General features: G+C 37.1%; 1 protein-coding gene across 4 annotated transcripts in view; it reads left to right on the forward strand.

Annotated features, from left to right (window-relative positions):
• c2cd3 (C2 domain containing 3 centriole elongation regulator) overlaps positions 1–22,165 on the forward strand; it is a 50,364-nt gene extending 28,199 nt beyond the window's left edge. For 3 of the 4 annotated variants that reach the window (XM_053507310.1, XM_053507311.1, XM_053507312.1), the window contains 15 exons: positions 9,803–9,969; positions 10,105–10,240; positions 11,628–11,881; positions 13,170–13,250; positions 13,329–13,952; positions 16,465–16,791; positions 16,900–17,026; positions 17,132–17,196; positions 17,337–17,542; positions 17,744–17,874; positions 18,687–18,830; positions 18,969–19,162; positions 19,244–20,033; positions 20,495–20,606; positions 21,519–22,164. In XM_053507310.1, the coding sequence (XP_053363285.1) occupies positions 9,803–9,969; positions 10,105–10,240; positions 11,628–11,881; positions 13,170–13,250; positions 13,329–13,952; positions 16,465–16,791; positions 16,900–17,026; positions 17,132–17,196; positions 17,337–17,542; positions 17,744–17,874; positions 18,687–18,830; positions 18,969–19,162; positions 19,244–20,033; positions 20,495–20,606; positions 21,519–21,653 (3,493 nt within the window). In that variant the 3' untranslated portion in view covers positions 21,654–22,164. Of the gene's footprint in view, positions 1–9,802; positions 9,970–10,104; positions 10,241–11,627; positions 11,882–13,169; positions 13,251–13,328; positions 13,953–16,464; positions 16,792–16,899; positions 17,027–17,131; positions 17,197–17,336; positions 17,543–17,743; positions 17,875–18,686; positions 18,831–18,968; positions 19,163–19,243; positions 20,034–20,494; positions 20,607–21,518 lie in introns of all 4 variants that reach the window. The other variant, XM_053507309.1, reaches the window with a different exon arrangement.
• The last annotated feature ends 325 nt before the right edge of the window (positions 22,166–22,490 follow it).

The raw sequence follows: 22,490 nt of genomic DNA on the forward strand, positions 1-22,490 counted from the left end.
CACACGCACTCAACAAATATTTATGGCCCAAATATTTACTTTTTTTTTATTTCTTTGCAAATGCTCATTGGTGAAGTTACTACATACATAACATTTAAATGATAGAAACTTTAATAGAAACACTTGAACATCTGCTCATTCTTGCACTTATTCAATCAACTAATCATGTGCCAGCAGTGCAATGCAAAACTGCCCAGGACAGGCATGGAACATGATGTCCACAACTGCTGTTGTAGCCGACCTGTCTGCTCGAAGAGTTGTGCTGTTTGAGAAACTTTTCTGCTGAGCACAGTTGTATAACGTGACCTTTTTATCATCACCTTAAAGCAGTCTGATCACTCTCCATTTACCTCTCCCAACAATAGCATGGGTGTTGGTACCAGATGGTCTGGTGGATCTTTTGGGTAGAAGAGAGATGATGTGTGTCTGTGTGTGTGTCTGTGTGTGTGTCTGTGTGTGTGTGTGTGTGTCTGTGTGTGTGTGTGAGGGAGAGAGAGAGAGATGGAGAGACAAAGAGAGAAATTCCAAAGGAATGATCAGTTAATAAAATACTTCAGCACTTTTTACTTCAGGTACCAATATCCATTTCATTCTCTATACTGCTTATCCTGGAGAGGGTTGCCAGAAGGCAGATGCTCACACACACATACACCCCTACATGGAATTTGGCAATACTAATTAACCTACTCCTTGTGTCTTTGGAGTACAGGAAGATACCAGAGTACCCAGAGATTTTTTGTATAATAAAATTGTTGAGAATAGTGAGTGAATACTAAGCAAAAACTTAATAATAATTCTGACTGCGTGAAATGAAAGTGTATAAAAAATCACCAAAAATCACCCCTGCAATTACAAAAAAACACAACTATGAGCTTATTCCAATTCATCTATTTATCTGTTCATCGGCTTGAATACTTACACACGTTTTGACATTCGTCCTACCACCTGATGCTTTATATTTATTGCATATTGAATTTTATTCCTTAATAAAAAATTAACATATAGCTATAAAAGGAATGTCTTGGAGCGGCAGAGTCTTTTGGAAGTAAGGATGGGCAGAGGCTCTCCAATCTGTAAAACAATGCATAAAAAGTTTGTGGAATACTTTAAAAACAACATTCCTTAAAGTCAGTTTGCAAAGGCTTTGCAAATCTTATCATCTACAATGCGTTACATCATCAAAAGATTCTGAGAAATCTCTGTGTGTAAGGGACAGGGCAGAAGACCTTTGTTGGATGCCTCTGGTCTTTGGGCCTTTAGGCGGCCCTGCATTACTCATCGGCATGGTTGTGGGCTATAGATGGGCTGGAATACTTTCAGAAGCCACTGTTGGTAAACACAATGCGCTGTGCCATCTGCAGATAATAACTAAAGCTATATGTAAACACGTGAGCCAAGGCTCATTAAAAAAACAAGGCTGTTTAAAAAGTGGAAAAGTGTTTTATGGTTAGACGCGTCTAAATTTTACATTCCTGTTGGAAATCATGGACGCCGTGTCCTCCGGGGTGAAGAGGTGAAAAACATTCCAGCGTATCATCAGCGTTCAGTTTAAAAGCAAGCATCTCTGATGGTATGGGGGTGCAAAAGTGCATAAGGTATGGGCCGCTTGCATGTTTTGGAAGGCACTGTAAATGCTGAAATGTATTAAAGGTATTAGACATATTGTGTCATTCAGGGAAGACCTTGTGTATTTTAGCAGGACAATGCCAAACACATACTGCAGCTACTACAACAGCATGACATCATAGTAGAAGAGTTCGTGTGCTGAATTTACCTGCCTACAGTACAGATCTTTCAACTATAGAAAATATATGACGCATTTTTAGGCGAGAATGGCAGAGGTGGGTAGAGTAGCCAAAAAATGTACACAAGTAAGAGTAGCTGTACTTCAAAATAATATTACTTAAGTAGAAGTAAAAAGTAGTCATCCAAAATATTACTCAAGTTAGGGTAAAAAAAGAGTATTTGCTAAAAAGACTATTCAAGTACTGAAAAACTGTTTCATCATTGTGTCCGATTAATATTTTTAGACATTTTGTAAGCAGTTAGACAAATTTATAAAGTAATGTACAAATTGCAACATTTCCAAATAATACCAATTTGTACAAAAAATAAACTGTTATATATTGTATCTCTGTATCTGCTTACTGTTATTTAAGATCTGGGTTATTTCAGGTACTTTAAACACCCAACATTTTGACCCAACAACTACAGTGGTGTGAAAAACTATTTGCCCCCTTTCTGATTTCTTATTCTTTTGCATGTTTGTCACACTTAAATGTTTCTGCTCATCAAAAACCGTTAACTATTGGTCAAAGATAACATAATTGAACACAAAATGCAGTTTTTAAATGAAGGTTTATGTTATTAAGGGAGAAAGAAAACTCCAAATCTACATGGCCCTGTGTGAAAAAGTGATTGCCCCCCTTGTTAAAAAATAAATTAACTGTGGTTTATCACACCTGAGTTCAATTTCTGTAGTCACCCCCAGGCCTGATTACTGCCACACCTGTTTCAATCAAGAAATCACTTAAATAGGAGCTACCTGACACAGAGAAGTAGACCAAAAGCACCTCAAAAGATAGACATCATGCCAAGATCCAAAGAAATTCAGGAACAAATGAGAACAAAAGTAATTGAGATCTATCAGTCTGGTAAAGGTTATAAAGCCATTTCTAAAGCTTTGGGACTCCAGCGAACCACAGTGAGAGCCATTATCCACAAATGGCAAAAACATGGAACAGTGGTGAACCTTCCCAGGAGTGGCCGGCCGACCAAAATCACCCCAAGAGCGCAGAGATAACTCATCCGAGAGGCCACAAAAGACCCCAGGACAACATCTAAAGAACTGCGGGCCTCACTTGCCTCAATTAAGGTCAGTGTTCACAACTCCGCCATAAGAAAGAGACTGGGCAAAAATGGCCTGCATGGCAGATTTCCAAAGCGCAAACCACTTTTAAGCAAAAAGAACATTAAGGCTCGTCTCAATTTTGCTAAAAAAAACATCTCAATGATTGGCAAGACTTTTTGGGAAATACCTTGTGGACCGACGAGACAAAAGTTGAACTTTTTGAAAGGTGCGTGTCCCGTTACATCTGGCGTAAAAGTAACACAGCATTTCAGAAAAAGAACATCATACCAACAGTAAAATATGGTGGTGGTAGTGTGATGGTCTGGGGTTGTTTTGCTGCTTCAGGACCTGGAAGGCTTGCTGTGATAGATGGAACCATGAATTCTACTGTCTACCAAAAAATCCTGAACGAGAATGTCCGGCCATCTGTTCGTCAACTCAAGCTGAAGCGATCTTGGGTGCTGCAGCAGAACAATGACCCAAAACACACCAGCAAATTCACCTCTGAATGGCTGAAGAAAAACAAAATGAAGACTTTGGAGTGGCCTAGTCAAAGTCCTGACCTGAATCCTATTGAGATGTTGTGGCATGACCTTAAAAAGGCGGTTCTAGAAAACCCTCAAATAAAGCTGAATTACAACAATTCTGCAAAGATGAGTGGGCCAAAATTCCTCCAGAGCGCTGTAAAAGACTCGTTGCAAGTTATCGCAAACGCTTGATTGCAGTTATTGCTGCTAAGGGTGGCCCAACCAGTTATTAGGTTTAGGGGGCAATTACTTTTTCACACAGGGCCATGTAGGTTTGGATTTTTTTTCTCCCTAAATAATAAAAACCATCATTTAAAAAATGCATTTTGTGTTTACTTGTGTTATCTTTGACTAATAGTTAAATGTGTTTGATGATCAGAAACATTTTGTGTGACAAACATGCAAAAGAATAAGAAATCAGGAAGGGGGCAAATAGTTTTTCACACCACTGTAGTTTATTCATTATTTTCTCATTTCTAATATTCTCAAATATTACTGTTATTGTTTCACAAGTAGTTTTAAGAGTTGTTTAGGCAAGAATGCGTGTTTTTACAGCTCAACTCCTTTATCGTCTATTAAAGATAGCGTCTATTTAGAAAAAAATACCCCAACGATTTAATATTATAATAATATTCAGGGGCGTACTGGCCATCGGGAGCACCGGGACATTTCCCGGTGGCCTGACGGTCGTTCTGCCGCTGTGCAGACGATCAGTCTGGCATGTGATAGGCTGGTGTGCAACTACGAATTAATTGACGGTTCTCTCAATCTACGAATCAGGCAATGGAAAGGGAAGGGAAGATTAGGCAAGGCAAGTTTATTTGTATAGCACATTTCATACACAGTGGTAATTCAAAGTGCTTTACATAGAAGAAAATAAAATAAACATGAAATAAAATAAAAGATAATAGCAATAAGATATTTTAACAAAAACTTTTACATTTCATTTAAAATAAAAATAAATGCAGTTTGCAACAAAACTTTAAACTAATTAAAATTTAATTACAAAAAATAAATAAATAAAAGACTAATTAAAACTAATAAAAACATGATTTAAAATAAAAATAAAACAGTTTTAAAAAAAATAATTAAACATAAAATAGTACAGTCAGTTCGGACGTAGCACACTGCTCATTGAATAAATGCACAGCTGAACAGATGGGTTTTGAGTCTAGATTTAAATGTGACTAATGTTTTAGCACATCTGATCTCTTCTGGAAGCTGGTTCCAGCTGCGGGCAGCATAATGGCTAAAGGCGGACTCCCCTTGTTTTGTGTGAACCCTTGGTATTTCTAACTGACTCGATCCTAACGATCTGAGCGGTCTGTTAGGGTTATATTTAGTGAACATATCTGTAATGTATTTAGGTCCTAGGCTATTAAGTGACTTATAAACAAGTAAAAGTACTTTAAAATCTATCCTAAATGTTACAGGAAGCCAGTGTAAGGACCTGAGGACTGGTGTGATGTGCTCAGATTTTCTGGTTCTAGTCAGAATCCTGGCAGCAGCATTCTGGATGAGCTGCAGCTGTCTAATGGTCTTCTTGGGAAGGCCGGTGAGGAGACCATTACAATAATCCACCCTGCTGGTAATAAAGGCATGGACTAGTTTCTCCAAGTCTTGATTTGAGAGAAAAAAATCTAATTCTTGCAATGTTTTTGAAATGATAGTATGCTGATTTAGTTACTGCTTTGAAATGACTACTGAAACTAAGGTCTGTCTCCAGAATCACCCCAAGATTCTTGACTTGATTTTTTGTTATCTGACCCCTAGAGTGAAGGTATGCATTCACCTTCAGAGCTTCATCTTTGTTTCCAAATGCAATGACTTCAGTTTTCTCCTTGTTTAATTGAAGGAAATTCTGGCACATCCAACTGTTAATTTCATCAATGCATTTGCAGAGGGAGTCTATGGGGCTAAAATCATTTGGAGATAAGGCTAGGTAAAGCTGGGTATCATCAGCATAGCTGTGATAGGCAATTTGGTTCTTTCTCATTATCTGACTTAGAGGGAGCATATATAGGCTAAACAGGAGCGGTGCAAGAATTGAGCCTTGTGGGACTCCGCATGTCATGGACGTCCACTTGGACTTGTGCTCCCCTTAGAAGATCAGGAGAGAAAATTACACTCCCACATGACCCAACGTCAGCGACGCACTGCCTAATATCTGGCTATATCCAGAGACAGGGTATATCTGACTAAATCGTTCAAAAAATGGAGCATAAACGCAAAGGAGGAGCAGAAAGAGAGCGTATAAAAAGGAAAAAAGCCCTGACGCAAGAAGCTGCTGCAAAATCCCAGCCATGTTCGCCAGTAAGGGAACAGGTCGGTCAAGATTACATTTACATTATATTTATAATAATTTGGCAGACAAACACTTTCATCCAAATCACTTAAATAATCACAATCGATAAAACTAAACCAACAAACGAGCAACTATATGTAAGTGCTGCTGTGCTGTGTCAAGTCTCGTTTCGTATGAAAAGGTGACGAAGGAAGCAGCAGTAGCACTAGCACTGTAAATGCTCCTGCTGTTGAGCTAGAGGTGGTGGACAGTTCAGCGTTTGAGTCAGAGCAGGGACCTTCAGGTAAAGTTAAAGCAAAACTAAACATGCAGGCAGCAGGTTATACTTTTTAAACAACATGTGCTTTTTATGATTTATAAGATCAGTAGTAGGACTGTGATTTTGGGGACATACAACTGATGGCTGCACAATTATAAATACAGATTATTGAACACGCCTATTTCATATTGCAGAGCAACTACATGTGCAGAGTGAGAGAGAGAAGGATTCAGGGAAAGATGAAGGAGACAGTGAAAGCCTTGATATCTCTTTTGATTAGTTTGCCCGTCCACAGTCTAAGGATTTAGATTTTTTTTTTTTAAGTATCACCCAATTCAAACGCCTACTGGTGTACTAGTAGTGCTAATTACTTACTGTTTACTCTTACTGGTCTGTTCCACATAATGCCATAATTGAGTAAACATTGTTATCTGTTACATACGCTGTCATAGGTTTTGTTAAGTTTGTGTTTGTGTTTCTGATACATTTGATATACTAGAGTTAAGCACTGAAAATACATAAAATGCAAATATTTCAACATGTGAATGTGTCTCTTAATATCTCTTTTAAAAAGCCAATTTTCTATTTGTTATTGGTTTGGTAGTATAAATGGTGTATTCCTAGTGAGTTGTTAAGGGTTATTTTTTTATTCATTTATATTGCATCTGGTAGTCTACCTGTTACAATAATAGGGTTAGCCAACAAGTTTATCAGTCCAGTAGATTACATGAATAGGGTGGTGGTGACTGCAGCAGCAGAGGTGGCCTGGGAGTGGAGTCAAATTCCCGGCCTGAATTATTGTCTCAATCCGCCACTGATAATATTTATAATATTTGTTAATTTAATTTAAATAAGGTTTGGGCTTAGGATTTTGATTCGGCATCGTGATCCTTCTCTTTAATTTCCTACATAGTCTAATCAGCGCTCAACGGCATGCATAAAGTTTTCCAGAGTGCACGGCAGAAGTAGACTAATGATTATGAATGCGTCGGGAAAAACAGCAAGCAGACTAACTCTGACCATTTTAAAAATCCATTGATAAATTAGTGGTGTCTAAATGAGTGTCTTTGGTTTCGGCTGTAGTAATAAAGGTAATCATGTCATCCCGTCGTCTCCGCAGCAGTGAATGCGCCAAAAATCCACTTTTCATACGAATTACATAGTCTATTTTTTATTTTGCATTTAGGCAAGATTGCATGTGATATATACACTCACCTAAAGGATTATTAGGAACACCATACTAATACGGTGTTTGATCCACCACATCCCAAAGATGCTCTATTGGGTTGAGATCTGGTCACTGTGGGGGCCATTTTAGTACCGTGAACTCATTGTCGTGTTCAAGAAACGAATTTGAAATGATTCGAGTTTTGTGACATGGTGCATTATCCTGCTGAAAGTAGCCATCAGAGGATGGGTACATGGTGGTCATAAAGGAATGGACATGGTCACAAACAATGCTCAGGTAGCCCGTGGTATTTAAACAATGCCCAATTGGCACTAAGGAGCCTAAAATGTGCCAAGAAAACATCCCCCACACCATTACACTACCATCACCAGCCTGCAAAGTGGTCTTCCGCTGTTGTAGCCCATCCGCCTTAAGGTTGTGCGTGTTGTGGCTTCACAAATGCTTTGCTGCATACCTCGGTTGTAACGAGTGGTTATTTCAGTCAAACTTGCTCTTCTATCAGCTTGAATCAGTCGGTACATTCTCTTCTGACCTCTAGCATCAACAAGGCATTTTCGCCCACAGGACTGCAGCATACTGGATGTTTTTCCCTTTTCACTCCATTATTTGTAAACCCTAGAAATGGTTGTGCATGAAAAACCCAGTAATCGAGCAGATTGTGAAATACTCAGACCGTCCCGTCTGGCACCAACAACCATGCCACGCTCAAAATTGCTTAAATCACCTTTCTTTCCTATTCTGATATTCAGTTTGGAGTTCAGGAGATTGTCTTGACCAGGACCACACCCCTAAATGCATTAAAGCAACTGCCATGAGATTGGTTGATTAGATAATTGCATTAATGAGAAATTGAACAGGTGTTCCTAATAATCCTTTAGGTGAGTGTATATATATTTATTTATTAATTTATTTTTATTTATTTATTTTATGTCTGTGAAGCAAGTATACACAGTGTTTCGATTCATTTTCTTGTTCACCAAAAACAATACAGAACAGCGCACCCTGTTTGCTTTCAAACATTTACAAAATCATAATGTTTTTTTTTTTTTGTCAATGTAAGTAATAAAAGTAGGGTCTATTAAACGCTATGTAGTCTTATATAGTTTTATTATATAGTTTTTGCACATATGCAAACTTTTTCTGATGCACACCCAGAGTCAGTTTTCTAAAAGGCTAGATATAAAGTTATACATTTACTTTGCTTAAATTCGATGCAAATAAGAAACTCATATTTAATTTAAATTCTAAATTTGTACTGTAATTTTAGTACTGTGATTGTAAATTTAATTTAAGTTTAATGTTTCACTTGTATTTCATAAGGTTTTGCGGCGGTGGGGCAGCACAACAGGGGTGCTACTGGGATGTAAAAATGTAATTTGTTAAAATGTTTTCGTTATTTATTAAGGAAAATAATGATGATCATAATAGCCTACTGCATTAAATTATTTTTTATTTTTTTGTATTTGAGCTTCAGGAAAATTCTCAAGTGCTCTACGCATAACACCAGCCCAACAGAGCCTTACCTTTTAAAGAATTTCTGAAAACAACTGCTGGCTGTGATGTCTCTATAATGGTTAAAACAGCGGAGGTATTTTTTGGTATAATACGCTTATAGTATAATATATCGCGGCTGTGTGATGCATCCTGTACTCTGCGTTCCAGACTCTTTGGTGGAGGCTGTTGATGTGTGTTTTTTGAATGTTTTCTTGTCTTTGAACTACACAAAGCAGTTTCTTCCCACCTGGACGTTTCTCCAGCATTGATGGACATGAGTCCTCATCTGTTAAATTTTTGAGCACAAATGTAATCAACAAAATTTTAAAAAGTTTTACTGTTCTTGTTTTACCATTATTTTGAAGTAAATGAAACAGTTATAACTAAAATAGTAAAATAAATAGTTTAATGGGTTAAATAGTTAAAATATTAACAAGGGAAATCTTTGATGTCACGTGGGCATTCTAAGATTTGTAAGTGCAGAGGAATTTTGTTGTACTAAATAATATTTGTGCAGTATAATCAGGGCCTCTTATTCCTATTTATCCTGGGTTGTTGTTCTTTTAGTGTTACTGTGTGTGTTTTACAATGTCATACAACATTCAAATGCAAATAATTCACCCCTCCCCAGTTGTGAATCAGCTGTTCGTACTAAAAAGTATGGTGTGGGAAAACTACGCATAGAAGTACATTTTTTCAAAAAGTTACTTAAGTAAATGTAACAAAGTAAATGCAACTCTTTACTACCCACCTCTAAAAATGGGACCAAACACCAAAACTCCAGAAACTCATAGCCTCAATGCCCAGATGTCTTCAAACTGTTTTGACAGTGGAGTGGATGCTACACCATGGTAAACATGCCCCTATCCCAACTATTTTGAGAGCTGTAGCAGGCATTATACACTATAAAAAAGTGTTTATAAAAAATTGTCTCATGTGATTTAAAAGACTTTAATTTTAATTTTATTCAAGTTTTAAAAAAAGTCCCAACTTTTCCGGAATTCGGGTTGTGCATAAAATACAAACGTTTCTCTCCTTGAGTCACGCCCTAGGTGCAGTTATGGTGTGCTTCACAAAAGGGTTTTGTACATTTACACACAAAAAGTTATTTTGATTAATTTTGTTGGTTTATTGAACAAACAAACACAGTGATGTTGTTCTTGTGAAACAATGGCAGGTACTATTACCCAAATATGCGCGAGCAGCTGGTAGCCAGAGGACTGCTGCCCATAGCCAAGCTGTGTGCCATGGTGACAATGCAAAGGCAAATGGAAGCACAGCTTTTCTGTCTCCCACTAGTTCCATGTTCTGACAAGCATGCGAGTACCCAGACACAACCTTCAGGTATTTGTCATTAATTCATTTGTTAATATTCAGTCCTGCGTTAACCTTTAGGCAATTATTTAGGATCTTTAAATTCACACTAACTTTATTGCTTAATGTGTAAGCCTATATAATATAAGTTGCACTTGTTCTTAGGTCTCCTTCAAGTGAGTGTTCAGTACAAGACACGGTTGGCAAGGAGAAATAGTTTAAAGAGCGGGATTGTGCCATCCTACGTCGTGAATCTGGTCGTGCAGGTGCACAGAGCCACTGGCCTGCAGGCTGCAGCAAAGTGAGTTTTTTTTTATTTATTTTTTTAAGTTCTGTGAATTTGCTCTCCCCTTACAGCACCCTCACCAAAATATCAAAAATAAAAAAGAGAAGACTGTACTATATGTTAATCAGAATAGTTAATGTGACAAAATTTTATTGGAAGCTAGTGAGGATGGGTTATGTTTTACTTTATAGTACCTCTCTTGTGATGTTAAATACAATTATGTGTAAAAAAGTTAGTACCCTGTCTTTTTATGTTTTTTGTGTAAATCATCTGATCGTAACAGGTCTTAGTATTAGGCAAATACAACCTCAGTCAAACAATATAACTATTTGCAGTGCCATTATTTATTTAACAAAAATAAAGCCAGAAAGAGAAAAAATCATTTTAGGAATAATAAGTACCCTCCATGATTTAGTAGTGTGTGGATCTACGTTTAGCAGAAGTAACTTCCTGTAACATTTCCAGTAATTATTTATAATTATTTTTCATGTATGACTTTATTCAGTCTCTCACACCGTTGTGGAGTATTTTGGCCCATTGCTTCAGTTCACTTAGGTTTTTGGGAACTAGATTATACACAGCTCTTTTAAGGTCTTAACACAGCATTTCAATTATGTTGAGGTCTGGATTTTACTAGGTCATCCGAAAAGCTTTATTCTTTTATTTTTTAGTCGTTCTGATTTAGATTTACTGGTGTGCCTTGAATCATTGTTCTGTTGCATGATGCAATTTCAATCTAGCTTTAGCTGTCGAACAGATGGTTTCAGCTTTGCCTCTAGAATACTCTGGTATACAGGGAAGTTCATGGTCGACTTATTGGTTGTAAGGTGCTCAAGCGATGTGGCTGTAAGGACTTGTGCTTTGTTTAGATGCAATTTTGCTAACCTCAGTCATTCTTTAATGTTCTTTTTAAACAGAAGGGGCTTTCTAATGGACACTTTCAGTTAAAAACTCGTCAGATTGTTTAGTCTTCTTCTCATTTTGCTGTCATTTAACATGCCCAATGAGGCCTATAAGGTCTAAGGGATCCTGGGTCTTTTTGTATTTCTCTGAGCATTGCATCCTGGTCTGACCTTGGGTAAATGTGAATGTATTTATTTATTTATTTATTTTAGCCTTTATCTATCACATATACATTACTGTACAGTGAAATTCTTCATTCTTCGCATTTCCCAGCTTTTTTTCGTTAGTAGGCTGGGGTCAGAGTGCAGGGTCAGCCATTATATTCAGTTTGCTTCTCTAAGACCATTGCTAATGCCCTTCCCTCTTGGCATTGTGTTAACACACCTTTTACGCAAGAAACTAACTTTTACACATGACTATAAACGTGTTCTTCATGATCTTGATAAAATTCTAGAAATGGCGGTTCCCCAAGATCCATCAGATTTCTTCCTCCACACAGGGCCATAGGATTGCAGTACTACTCAGAGGTGGGGGTAAACTCATTCGTCACTTTGCAGCTCTCATTTCTGCCTGAGAAGGAGTGCAGCAGGACACGCATTGCAGCTAGGAGCTTTTGCCCAGAGTTTGAGCATCAAACTGAGTTTTGCTGTCCACTGCTAGTACAGAGGGACAGCAGAGAGAGTGTGAGTCTAGCTGAGGCTCTACAAGAAGCTGTGGCAGTTTTTACAGTTTATAACAGAGATCATTGCAAAGGTGAGTACAGAAATGGTACTGGGAAAACTACTGGGACTTCCGGTTAGCAGCCACATGGAGTAGATGTGGTAGATATATGCTCAGACAATTTTTTATTTTCTTACTTTTTTTGTCCCTGGATGTTAAATTTACTCTTTAGGGTATTATATTTTTATACTTCACCCCACAATCATTTATTTTTTACTTACAATTACTACTAGAAATGTTAAAGCTGTGAAAAAAAGATGACACTGCAGCAGCTCTAACGGTCAAGGTTATCTCCATGCTGTTAGACAAACACCGTGAAGCAGTCAAGGCTCGTTTACTGGAAACTAAACTTGAACGATTTAAATGCAAAATGAAGGACTATGGCCATCGCTTACCCTCATTAGGACTCGCTACGGATCAAAGTTAACAGGCAGTTGTAGTCCTAGAAGGCCGAAGCAGGAGACAAAATAGGCCTTCCAGAAACTACTGATGGTGGACTTGCTACCGAATTCTTTAAAAAAAAAATTTGTTAGGTGTTTGGGAGTGAAACATTTCAACCACGCCTGAGATTGACAGAGCTCACCAATACCTGCATCCAAACCTGCTTCAGGACGGAGACCTTGGTCTGTCATTCTCCCTATACAGATTAACGACCGTTAGATTCGGGAGGCACGGCTGAGAGGGAAGCTGGGATATCACGGTCAGCAGATTCGTATCGTGGATGACTACGCTCCATAAGTCAGCGAGCCGAATATAGAGATGTTATGACGGAATTATATAGCCGTGGACTCCGGCATTCTCTCCTGTATGCAGCCCGGCTCCGGATCACTCTCTCTACCGGAGAGAGTCTTTTTTTAGACATGTAAGGCTGGCTTGGAGTCAGGGATGGGTGGGTTTATAAGGGGTATATAAACATATATTCTAAAAGTGTGCATTGAAAAACTACAGTACATGTTTAATATGTTGTATCCCTGTTTAAAATCAATACAAATATGGTTGAAAAGAGAAATAGGAACTACTATTGATTCATCATATCAGTTGATCTTGCTGTCATTAAGGATAATAATCATTGATATATATAGAGAACATTGAATGCCACAGTCTATAATTAAGCATCTTACTAAAATTATTGTGTATGTTTGATGACTTTGATTAATTAAAGGAGCAGCTGAATTTTGGAGCCATTATGTACAATAATAAAATTGACAGGACTCCCCTATACTCCAATGAAATTGTTCTTCTTTGCTGAAAATGCTTCTTTTAGTTTCAGTTTCACATTTTTATGCATATCATTGATTTTTAAACAATTCTTCTCATTCAGTACCACATCCTTCAAGATCTGAAGACAGTATTCTGGGATCTGTGAAAATTCGCCTCGCTGACCTTCTTTATAAAAGAACAGGTAAAAGTGTGCTGAGTAACTAAGTTTAATATTTAAACTTCAACAATAACAGTAGTAAAACCTGATGTTCTTTTTAAGGTATATCTGGCTGGTATGGTCTCTCACTTCCTCCAAGTGTGCCTTTACCTCACAGCCTCACTTCAGTCGGAGGGCTTGAGCTTTCTATAAACTTCAGTCATTGCACAGACCGGGAACGTGTCCTCAGTTCAGCCCGGGTCCTGGGGTGGAAAATTGAAAGACACAGTGAGCAAGATGAAGAGGATGAAAGGAAAGGGGACACTTCTTCAGAAATAATGCGCACAATGACATTTTCTATCATTATGCCCAGGGCTTGGGTACCAGTCCAGTGTTTGCTGCTCCCAGGTCACAAAGAGGTCCAGAGATCTACCTATTGTTACTATAGATACAAACTTTATGACCAAGAGACCTTCTGCTCTGAGCTGAGACATTCGGCTCTGAAAGATGGTGAAAAGAGTGAGATCATGGCTACAATATCATTCACTGGCACTCAGGCTATAGATCTGAGAGTGGACCAGCCACTGCTTTGGTACCTGAGGGAGGAGAAACTAGAAGTGCAGCTATGGATTTCCTTCGGCAAAGAGAAACGGATGCGACCTCACAAGTTAGATCGTCTGGTCGGGTGCGCCTTTGTGGATCTTTCAGCTCTTGCAACAACTTCAAAGCACAAGCAGACAATAAGTGGTATAGTAATATTTACTTAGTATGTACATCCAGCTTCAAATTAAAATTTTATTTGTCACATACACAGTCATACACAGTACGATAGGCAGTGAAATGCTTATACGACCGCCCGTGATCTTGAAAATTTAAAAACAATTAACAAGAAATAAATAGTGGTATAAAATAGAGTAAGTTTACCTGAAACATAAGGAAATAGAACATATTTTTCAAAAAATATATAAGAAATATAAAAACTTATCTGTACAAAAGACAAAATAGCAAATTTAAATAGAAATAAAAAATGGAAATAAACAGGAAATGTCCAGGAATTGTGCAAATGTGCATGTATGTGCAAATGTGCAATGTCTTTGTCCAACTGTGCATAAGTAAACAGATGAATAATGTCAATAGGTATCAATTTCTGTGCGGTGTGCAAAAATGCACAGACGATTAGTCTTTTGTAGTGAACTGGTTTAGAGACCGTATTGCCTGCGGGAAGAAGCTCCTCCTCAGTCTCTCTGTATTGGCCCTCAGGGAGCGGAAGCGCTTTCCTGACCGCAACAAAGAGAACGGTCCATTTCTGGGGTGGATGAGGTCCTTCACGATCTTCCTGGCCTTGGTCCAGCATCGCTTGCTATAGATCAAGTGCAGGTCAGGGAGTTCGATGCGGATGGTGCGCTCAGCTGAACGCACCACCCTCTGTATTGTTCCTACTGGCCATTTTGTCAGGTGAACCTAGCATACTAACTAACTTTTACTTTTTGAAGCTAAATTGTATTCTTTTTTATTCAGGTGAACATAAAACCTGCTGCACAGCACAATATATATTGTGATATATGATATGATCGTTACTTCAGAAAAGTACAGCCTTGTGTGCTTGTTGTGTGCTGCCCATAAATTGTGAACTAGTGAACTCGATGTTTTATCTGGGTTATGAAAAATCAGTTGATGAAAAATAACCTCTGACCTCTGAAAAGGTCTTGAAATGCGCTTTTTGTAAAAATAGAATATATGATAATAGAACAGACTGAAATCATAATGTTTGTATGTTAAGAAATTGTATAATTATAAATACATTAATCTTGACATTAGATATTCAAGTCTGTATTAAGTCTATCATAGTTTGTTACATATCACCTATCGGCCATAGCATTAAAATCACTAACATTAAAAACACATTTTAGAACCCCCTGTGCCACCAGGGTGGCTCTGGCCCCTCTGGCTTTGACTCTTTGGGTGCTGAGGGTTCGGGGTGGGCAGTTTGTCCGGCGTTGGACTTTTTGCCTGCTGGGCCCCAAATGAAAAGGGGCTATAATAAACTGATTGGACCGGATTAGCATGTCTGGTTGAGTTGTAACAAAAATGTGCCAGTCATTAAGAAATAGGAAATAAAGACAAAATGATTCTCGCTGAATCAACAAGTTATGTATTACTTTATCCATATTTATAAAGCATGTTCATTATGAAGCTTTAAATCACACATGAGTATGGAATCTAGCGGTCAAACAGTGAAGTGCAGTGCTTAAGAGATGCCTGTGCATTCTAGTGCATTGAAAGTGTTTTTTATGTAAATATGTTGATTTGATTTTTATTTATTTAGTTATTTATTTTAACGCATCAATTTAATTACATATTCATCACACCCCGAATGCAGGTTATTAAAAGGTATTATCTATATACAAATAAATGTTTTGATTATTCAGCAGATGGCTCCCACCTATAAGATATACCTTTGTTTATCCCACAGTGAGGAAATTTCTTTCAATAACCGTGTATAAAAACATTTTTCTTGCCTAAAGTAGGGGTGTGATGATGTTGAAGGTATGCTGATGGTGAATAGATATACAACATGATAGACCACCAGTCAAAATTTTGGACAGACCTTCTAGTTACATGGTCTTTGCTGATTTTCCTTTCTTTCCACTTTTATTTCTACTTTCTGTTCTTGTAAATCAGGGTGCTTGATGGGTTTCACAAATGCACTTGCCAATCTTGTTCTTGCACGAGCTATTTCAAAACAGACCTGTTGTTGTTTTTACTTAATTACCTAATGCCATAGGTGTTATTTTAGGTATAATTTTGAAATAATTTTTTATTGTTATAGTATGCACCCATCTAATTCAGAACAGCTTACAAAAATGCTTAGGTTTCTGTCATTGGATAGATCCCTACACTGGGTTACTAGGTTACCAAATATGTACCAACAGTCAAACACTGTTGGGACGTTGTTTTTTCCTCAATCCTCAATTCCTGCCATTGCATCTCAAAAACATCATAGTGTTTTTCCCCTCTGACTGAGTAATTATGCACTGTAGCTTTATAAATGTACCACACACTTTATCTTTTTTGATTTATGAGCACAAGGTAGCACTGGCACACACATGCACTTTGTTATCGCCTTATTAATATGCATTCAAATGTGAAATATTTAAGTTTATCGAATTATAATTCAATTTTAGCCCCCCTGGGTAAAAAAATGAAATAAGTGGAAATAAACACAGGATATGTGTGATTATGTCTTATGCCTCTTTAGGTGTGTATCCTCTATTTAAGCGTTCCGCTGCTGACCTGGGTGGAGCTGCTCTTAGAGTCCATATGACTGTGACAGTAGGAACCATTTCACACATACCCCTGTCCCCACCATCCATGGAGGAAGAAATGCAGCTGAGCAGTTCAGGGGAGGAGGAGGATAGAGAACCCTTGTCTATACAATCCCCCACTCCTGTCAGTCAGTCCAGACAGTGTTTTGTATCAAATAGACAACAGACTAAATCGGTGCTAAGCTCAACAGTTTTCACCAACGACAACACCTTCACTGCAACTGTTAGTGTTGAACGAGCTATGCACCTGAGTATAAAAGGTAGGATGTTTATAGAAATAAAAATCTTACACACAGGAGGTAGGAATATGATATTCCTACTCACTGTATTTAAATATTAAAATATATTATCACTTCTTATTAATACAGCTGAGCAAAGTAACAGTCTCCACAGCTGCTGGGTGTCTTACATAACAGCTGCTGAACCTGCTATGGTTAGCACAGTTGCAGTACAGTACAGTGAGTCCCCAGTTTGGGACCATCAGCAGGAATGCAAGTAAGCTACATTCTTTGGCATGTACATTCACACACAAACATGTACAAAATTAAAGTGTCAATTAACTATATGGTATATGGCTAATCAACTTACATTTTTTCTCAGACTCTCTAAAGAGCTTCTTCTAGATCCACAGCAGTCTCTGGTGTTCAAAGTCTGGCACAAAGGGGGTACAGTCTGTGCATGTACTCTTATTTTAAATGATGATTAGCTTTTACTTGTGTGCTTTTAAATTGAGTAACCAGTGATATTGAAGGAAAAAATATAATTTACAATTATTGATTTTTTTCTATGCCCTTCTGTTAATCAGAAATAGAGCGTGTGATAGGATTTGCCTCAGTGGACCTGTCTCCACTTCTGTCTGGCTTTCAGTCCGTGTGTGGCTGGTACAACATTACAGACTTAAGCGGGCAGTGTCAGGGCCAGATCAAAGTGTCTGTGTCTCCTCTAAAGGGTGTGCATGAGCTCCGAGCCCAGAGACAGGCTGTGTGTGAGAACATAGCCGTGCAATTCAGTGTACGTATGTTACATGCTTCATTTATATCTATGTACTTGATTTACAGTTGTAGTCTAGTTCACAGTTCTGATTATCAATTGAAATTGGAATTAGTAAAAGTATTTTTAGGTAATTTTACATCAGAGTTCTCTCACCATGGCAAAACTTGGTGCTACTGATGGATATAGAGAAATATTCTTGTCTATTCCTGTTTATTCCAGCCTCTGTCTAGTGCTGTGCCAGTGTGTTATCAAACCACAGCTGTGTACAGCAGCTTCCCTAGTCACATCAGCAATTTTTCTGAGCAGAAGAGCAGCACTCCTGAAGACTCTGGCCGAATCCTTTTTAGAAGGTATGAACCTTAAAAAAGGTTTATTTTCTAAGATGGCCTATATAAGATAAGTGACTATCGGATGCATACAAATAAACTTTTCCACAAGTTTTCAAGGTCATTAGTAGTTTGGAAAATGTCCTAATCTGTCATATCTTGTTTCTGTTTTATGGTTGCATGTTGTAATCAATAAATTTGTTTTTAGACAAATAATTAATAGCCATATAATTTTATAGATGCCTTTGGTGAAAAATATAAATTGCCCTGTTTCCCCACATAATTACATTTTATTCATGGCAGATGACTAGCTTACATTAATTATTTAATAATATAAAGACAACAATAAGGTATTATGCCTTATAGGTAAAATGCCAAATATTTTAATTGCAGCATAATTTATTTAAATTGTTCATACAATTATAAAATATATTGCCTTTGTGTCAAATAACTAAAAAAAAAAGTGATTTCTCTAAAGACTTGAAGACTCAAGAAAAATGACAAGAGAATTGAAATTTCTTTTTAAGGGCATCTTATGCCTTCTGTTAGGTTAATTACAGCAGTAAAATCTCTCTTCCAGACAAAACAAAGCTGCTTATCTCTGATAAGGAAACATTCAGAATGACCAGTGATGAGATAAATGACAAGATAAATGTTGCTGACAAATGGTAGCACTGTTGTTTTTTTTTTTTTTTTGCCGCATCAGCATGTTTTGGTATAAATGTTTCTTCTGTTAATATGGAAGGGTTTAACTAAACCAATCTAAATTACTTTGAGAAGTTTATGTGCAACAATAGGATTTATTAGTACTGCTGAATTGATAATTGTTTTTTTAGGTCTAGCCTGGTTGATCATCATGATGAGCACATGGACAATGTTCGCCAGTTCCATAAGTTTCTGCAGGAAAAGGAAATTGCCATATTAAATAACTGTACTGAATATGTTCAGCCCTCTAGCTCAGCACTCTTTTCAGCCCTTAGGTATGAATCATCTTTTTGTTCCTATGAAGTTATAAAAGAATTGTGATAAATTTGAAGATCTAAATTTGTGCTTCAGAATATTTGAGAGATGGACTGGGGTGAAAAATATTTTTTCAGTCAGGTTTTATGGCCTTTCAGGAAAAACCTCAGTGAGCTTGATGATATTCGAAAGTACTTCAGTCACAAGTTGTCTGCACCTGTGTTCTCTGTACTGGAAGAGAGGAGTCAAAACTCTGTGGATAAGAAAGTGTCCAATGATTCAGAGAAAGACACGCAGCAGCTACTGCTCAAGTCCAACCAACTTGTGGGAGAAGTCAATGGCAAAAATAAAAGTAAGCCTGTTATCAGTGCTGCTGTTTGTTCAAATAGGTTTGCTAAAACCATGCATTAAAAATATGTTTATCTGCTTACAGATCTAAGAGAAGAACAAACCAAAGAATCATCCTCAGACACACACAGGAATCTCTTGACACCAGTTGAATCTGACATGTATGTTTTGTGTGTGGAAAATTCAAAGCTAATAGAGTCAGAGAATTGTGAGACAGAGGAATTAAATAAAAAATCCCTAGAGGCAAAGATAGAGGACGTTTTACCTCTCTCATCTCTAACTTCAGAAGACACTGATTCTAAGAATGAGGATGTCCACGAGGATGAGATGGACGAGAATAAAGAAGAGGACGAGGTGGAGAAAAGGGATATCAAGGGGTTTGAGGAGACATTGATAGAACCTCGACCACTCAACGAGATCACTTCAGCCACAGACTGGACAAGCCCTTGGACTACTGTGCTGTCTGATCTTGAGCTTGGCTCGCTCAAGAGTTTTGAGGCAACAGAAGTGTCTAAAGACCTTATGCACCAAAAGCATAAAGAAATTGCAACATCTCCACCAGTTAGTATCTCTAAACCTCAAAGAGATGCTACTGATTCAGATTATTCCGGTGGTTCTGAATCATGTGAGAATGCAAGAGGAGATGCAGAAGAAGATGCAGAAGAAGTGCACAATGTTTGTGATGAACATCTAGATAAAGAGGTATTTTTTATTGAAAATTCCGCCCGAGAAACAAGGCAGATTCTTGATCAGGATCAGCATGATAGCACTACAGATGGTGAGTCAACAGAGGATGACTCAACATTATCTTCTAGCTCCAGGTCTTGCACAAAGACAATCACTATAAGTGAAAAAAAGGAAAATAAAGTGAAACTGTATCCTTTCTACCTGCATTATTGTGTGTGAAATATCAGTAGGAAGTTGATTGGACATGGATTATAGTCATTAAAATTTATACAATATCTATGTGTGATTCATAGGGATGATTTTGAAAGCTAAATTGTAGGTTCAGAAGACATTGAAGCCTGAAGATGTGATATGGTATAAAAAGTTAGATACACCATATATGTATTTGTTTTAGGTAACACCCTCTTTAAAGGGACATTTGTGGCAAATGTAAATGTATATATCTTTTGTAAAATTCAGTTTTCCCCAAAACACTAACCTGAAAAACCTTGATGTCTGCATGTTTGATTAATGCAGCTCTTTAACAGGATTTGGTAAAGACATGCTAAGATTTGGACAATGAAATCTCTATAACTATAATCTCTGAATCCTATAATATCATAGAGCTGCCATTGGGCTTCTGTGTATGCCTTAATCAATGTTTTCCTAGCCCTGATGCTTCCAGAGAGATTCCAAACTTCTTTCTTCCATCTCACCATTTGGAGGCATCTATGAGAGCACTGCGTTTGGCTCCTGTTTTTCCCACAAACTTTTCTGACCCTGTAAGTGTTGCTATTGCATTTATTTTCTTTTTAACTTTATAGCAAATCTTATAAATATTTTCAAATTAAATAGATTTCACAGATGACCACAGAAAGGCATTTTACATTGGGGCAGTTGGAATTTAAAGCAGCCTCTATAAATATTTGGACAGTGACAGTATTTTGGGAATTTTTGTCCCAAAATGTATACCACACCAATGCATTTAAAGTGGATTAATCAATAGGTGATTGAAATCTAGACCTAAGTGATTAATTAAACAAAAAAATATTGGATTAACTGATTTTTAGCCATTTTAGCAATTAGCCATTTTTATTTTTTTTTTTACAAAGTCTCTTCATTTTCTGAGGTTAATTAATAATTGGACTATTGACTGGTAAGAAGTTTAAAGGCCATTTGTAATGCCTGTTAGTTATTTGATGAGAAATTAAGCAGATAAAAGATCTGTAGTTGATTTCAAATGTTGCAAGAAGCTGCATTTGGAAGAAATTTGTCAAAACTCTCAATATGTAGTCCAAAGAGGATGTTAAGTGGATGAAGAAAACCCCTTCACAATATTAAACCTAGTCCAATAGGTACATTATTGACGAAATCTGCAGAAGGGATCCTTTAAGATGCAAACCACTGATAACATTTATGGACAAAGTGTTTTTGCTAAAAATAAAATACAATTAAATTTAATGTCTCTGGATTTATTGCTAATGTAATTATTATTATTATTGTTGTTGTTGTTATTATTGTTATTATCCTTTAAGTTGGTTGCCTCTCCTACATCTTTAGCATGTGTATTTCCTGCATCCTTGGATGACAGATATTTACTGTTTGTGTTTTTCATTGTTCTTGTTCTAGGAAGTGATTTTTTTAATGCATTTATGCCACAGTTCTCCTTATGTTTTTGAAATAATCTGTTTTAGGCTTCTGAAAAATCTAAGTTTACAGATCAAAGAGTGACTCGTCCAAGGCCCAGGGTTACTCCATCATCAGAGCAAAGAGAAGAAACGAAAAGAATAGCAAAAATTTTTGCTTCCCATTTTACACAAGGAAATTAAGTTTGTAGATTTTTTGTTGATGTTTTATTATTTTGCCTTTTACAGCCTTTCTGTATAAGAGTTGGATGATTTTATTTATTGGATCTTATATGAATTACAGTAGATATTGCATAATGTGAGCAATACTATGTACTTCATAGTGGAAGTATTAATTTTTTTCTAAATAAAGACAATTGTTTTTCCAGATGTGTTTATTTAAGCAAATAGAAAATAGACCAAGTATGCTAAGAATTTGGCTGACAGATGAGAAAATTGCCCAATTTGAGTTGCAGGGAACAATGCTAGTCACTGACAGCGATGTAACTGAAGTCTTATCCAAGGGCAAACAGGCAAACAATGTCCCCACTCTCCCTCTTTGTGTTCCCTATATCTGCTCTAATTAGTTTACAAAAAGCTTGACCCCTGGCTGAACTTAACCTGCGCAGTGTAAGTGACATTTAAGTATTATTTGGGGAGGAAACCTGCTTAATGACATGTAATCAAATCCATTTAATAGCCACCAATTATTAATATGACTTAGTAACAACAACAATTGGCAGTTGGTCTGCAAGCCAGCTTTTACAAAATATTGTACTGTATGAGTACTGTATATAACTAAAGTGAATAACCTTATAAGTTTATGCATTTTTACTCTTAATATTAAAATTAAACTTAATTCAGCTGTATTAATTTGCTGCTTTTATCAACAGATGTTGGCCAAAAGTAAATTCTATTTTGCTTTTAATTTTAGGTTTATATCTTTAATGAGCAAGCCAGAGAAAACAGTGGCCAAAAAAATCTGTTAAAACCTTAAGAAGAAGAACAATCAAAAAGGAACACATCATCTACTGTTGGTTA

The sequence above is a fragment of the Clarias gariepinus genome, chromosome 11 (assembly GCF_024256425.1).
Source record: "Clarias gariepinus isolate MV-2021 ecotype Netherlands chromosome 11, CGAR_prim_01v2, whole genome shotgun sequence".
In the NCBI taxonomy this organism is placed as follows: domain Eukaryota; kingdom Metazoa; phylum Chordata; class Actinopteri; order Siluriformes; family Clariidae; genus Clarias; species Clarias gariepinus.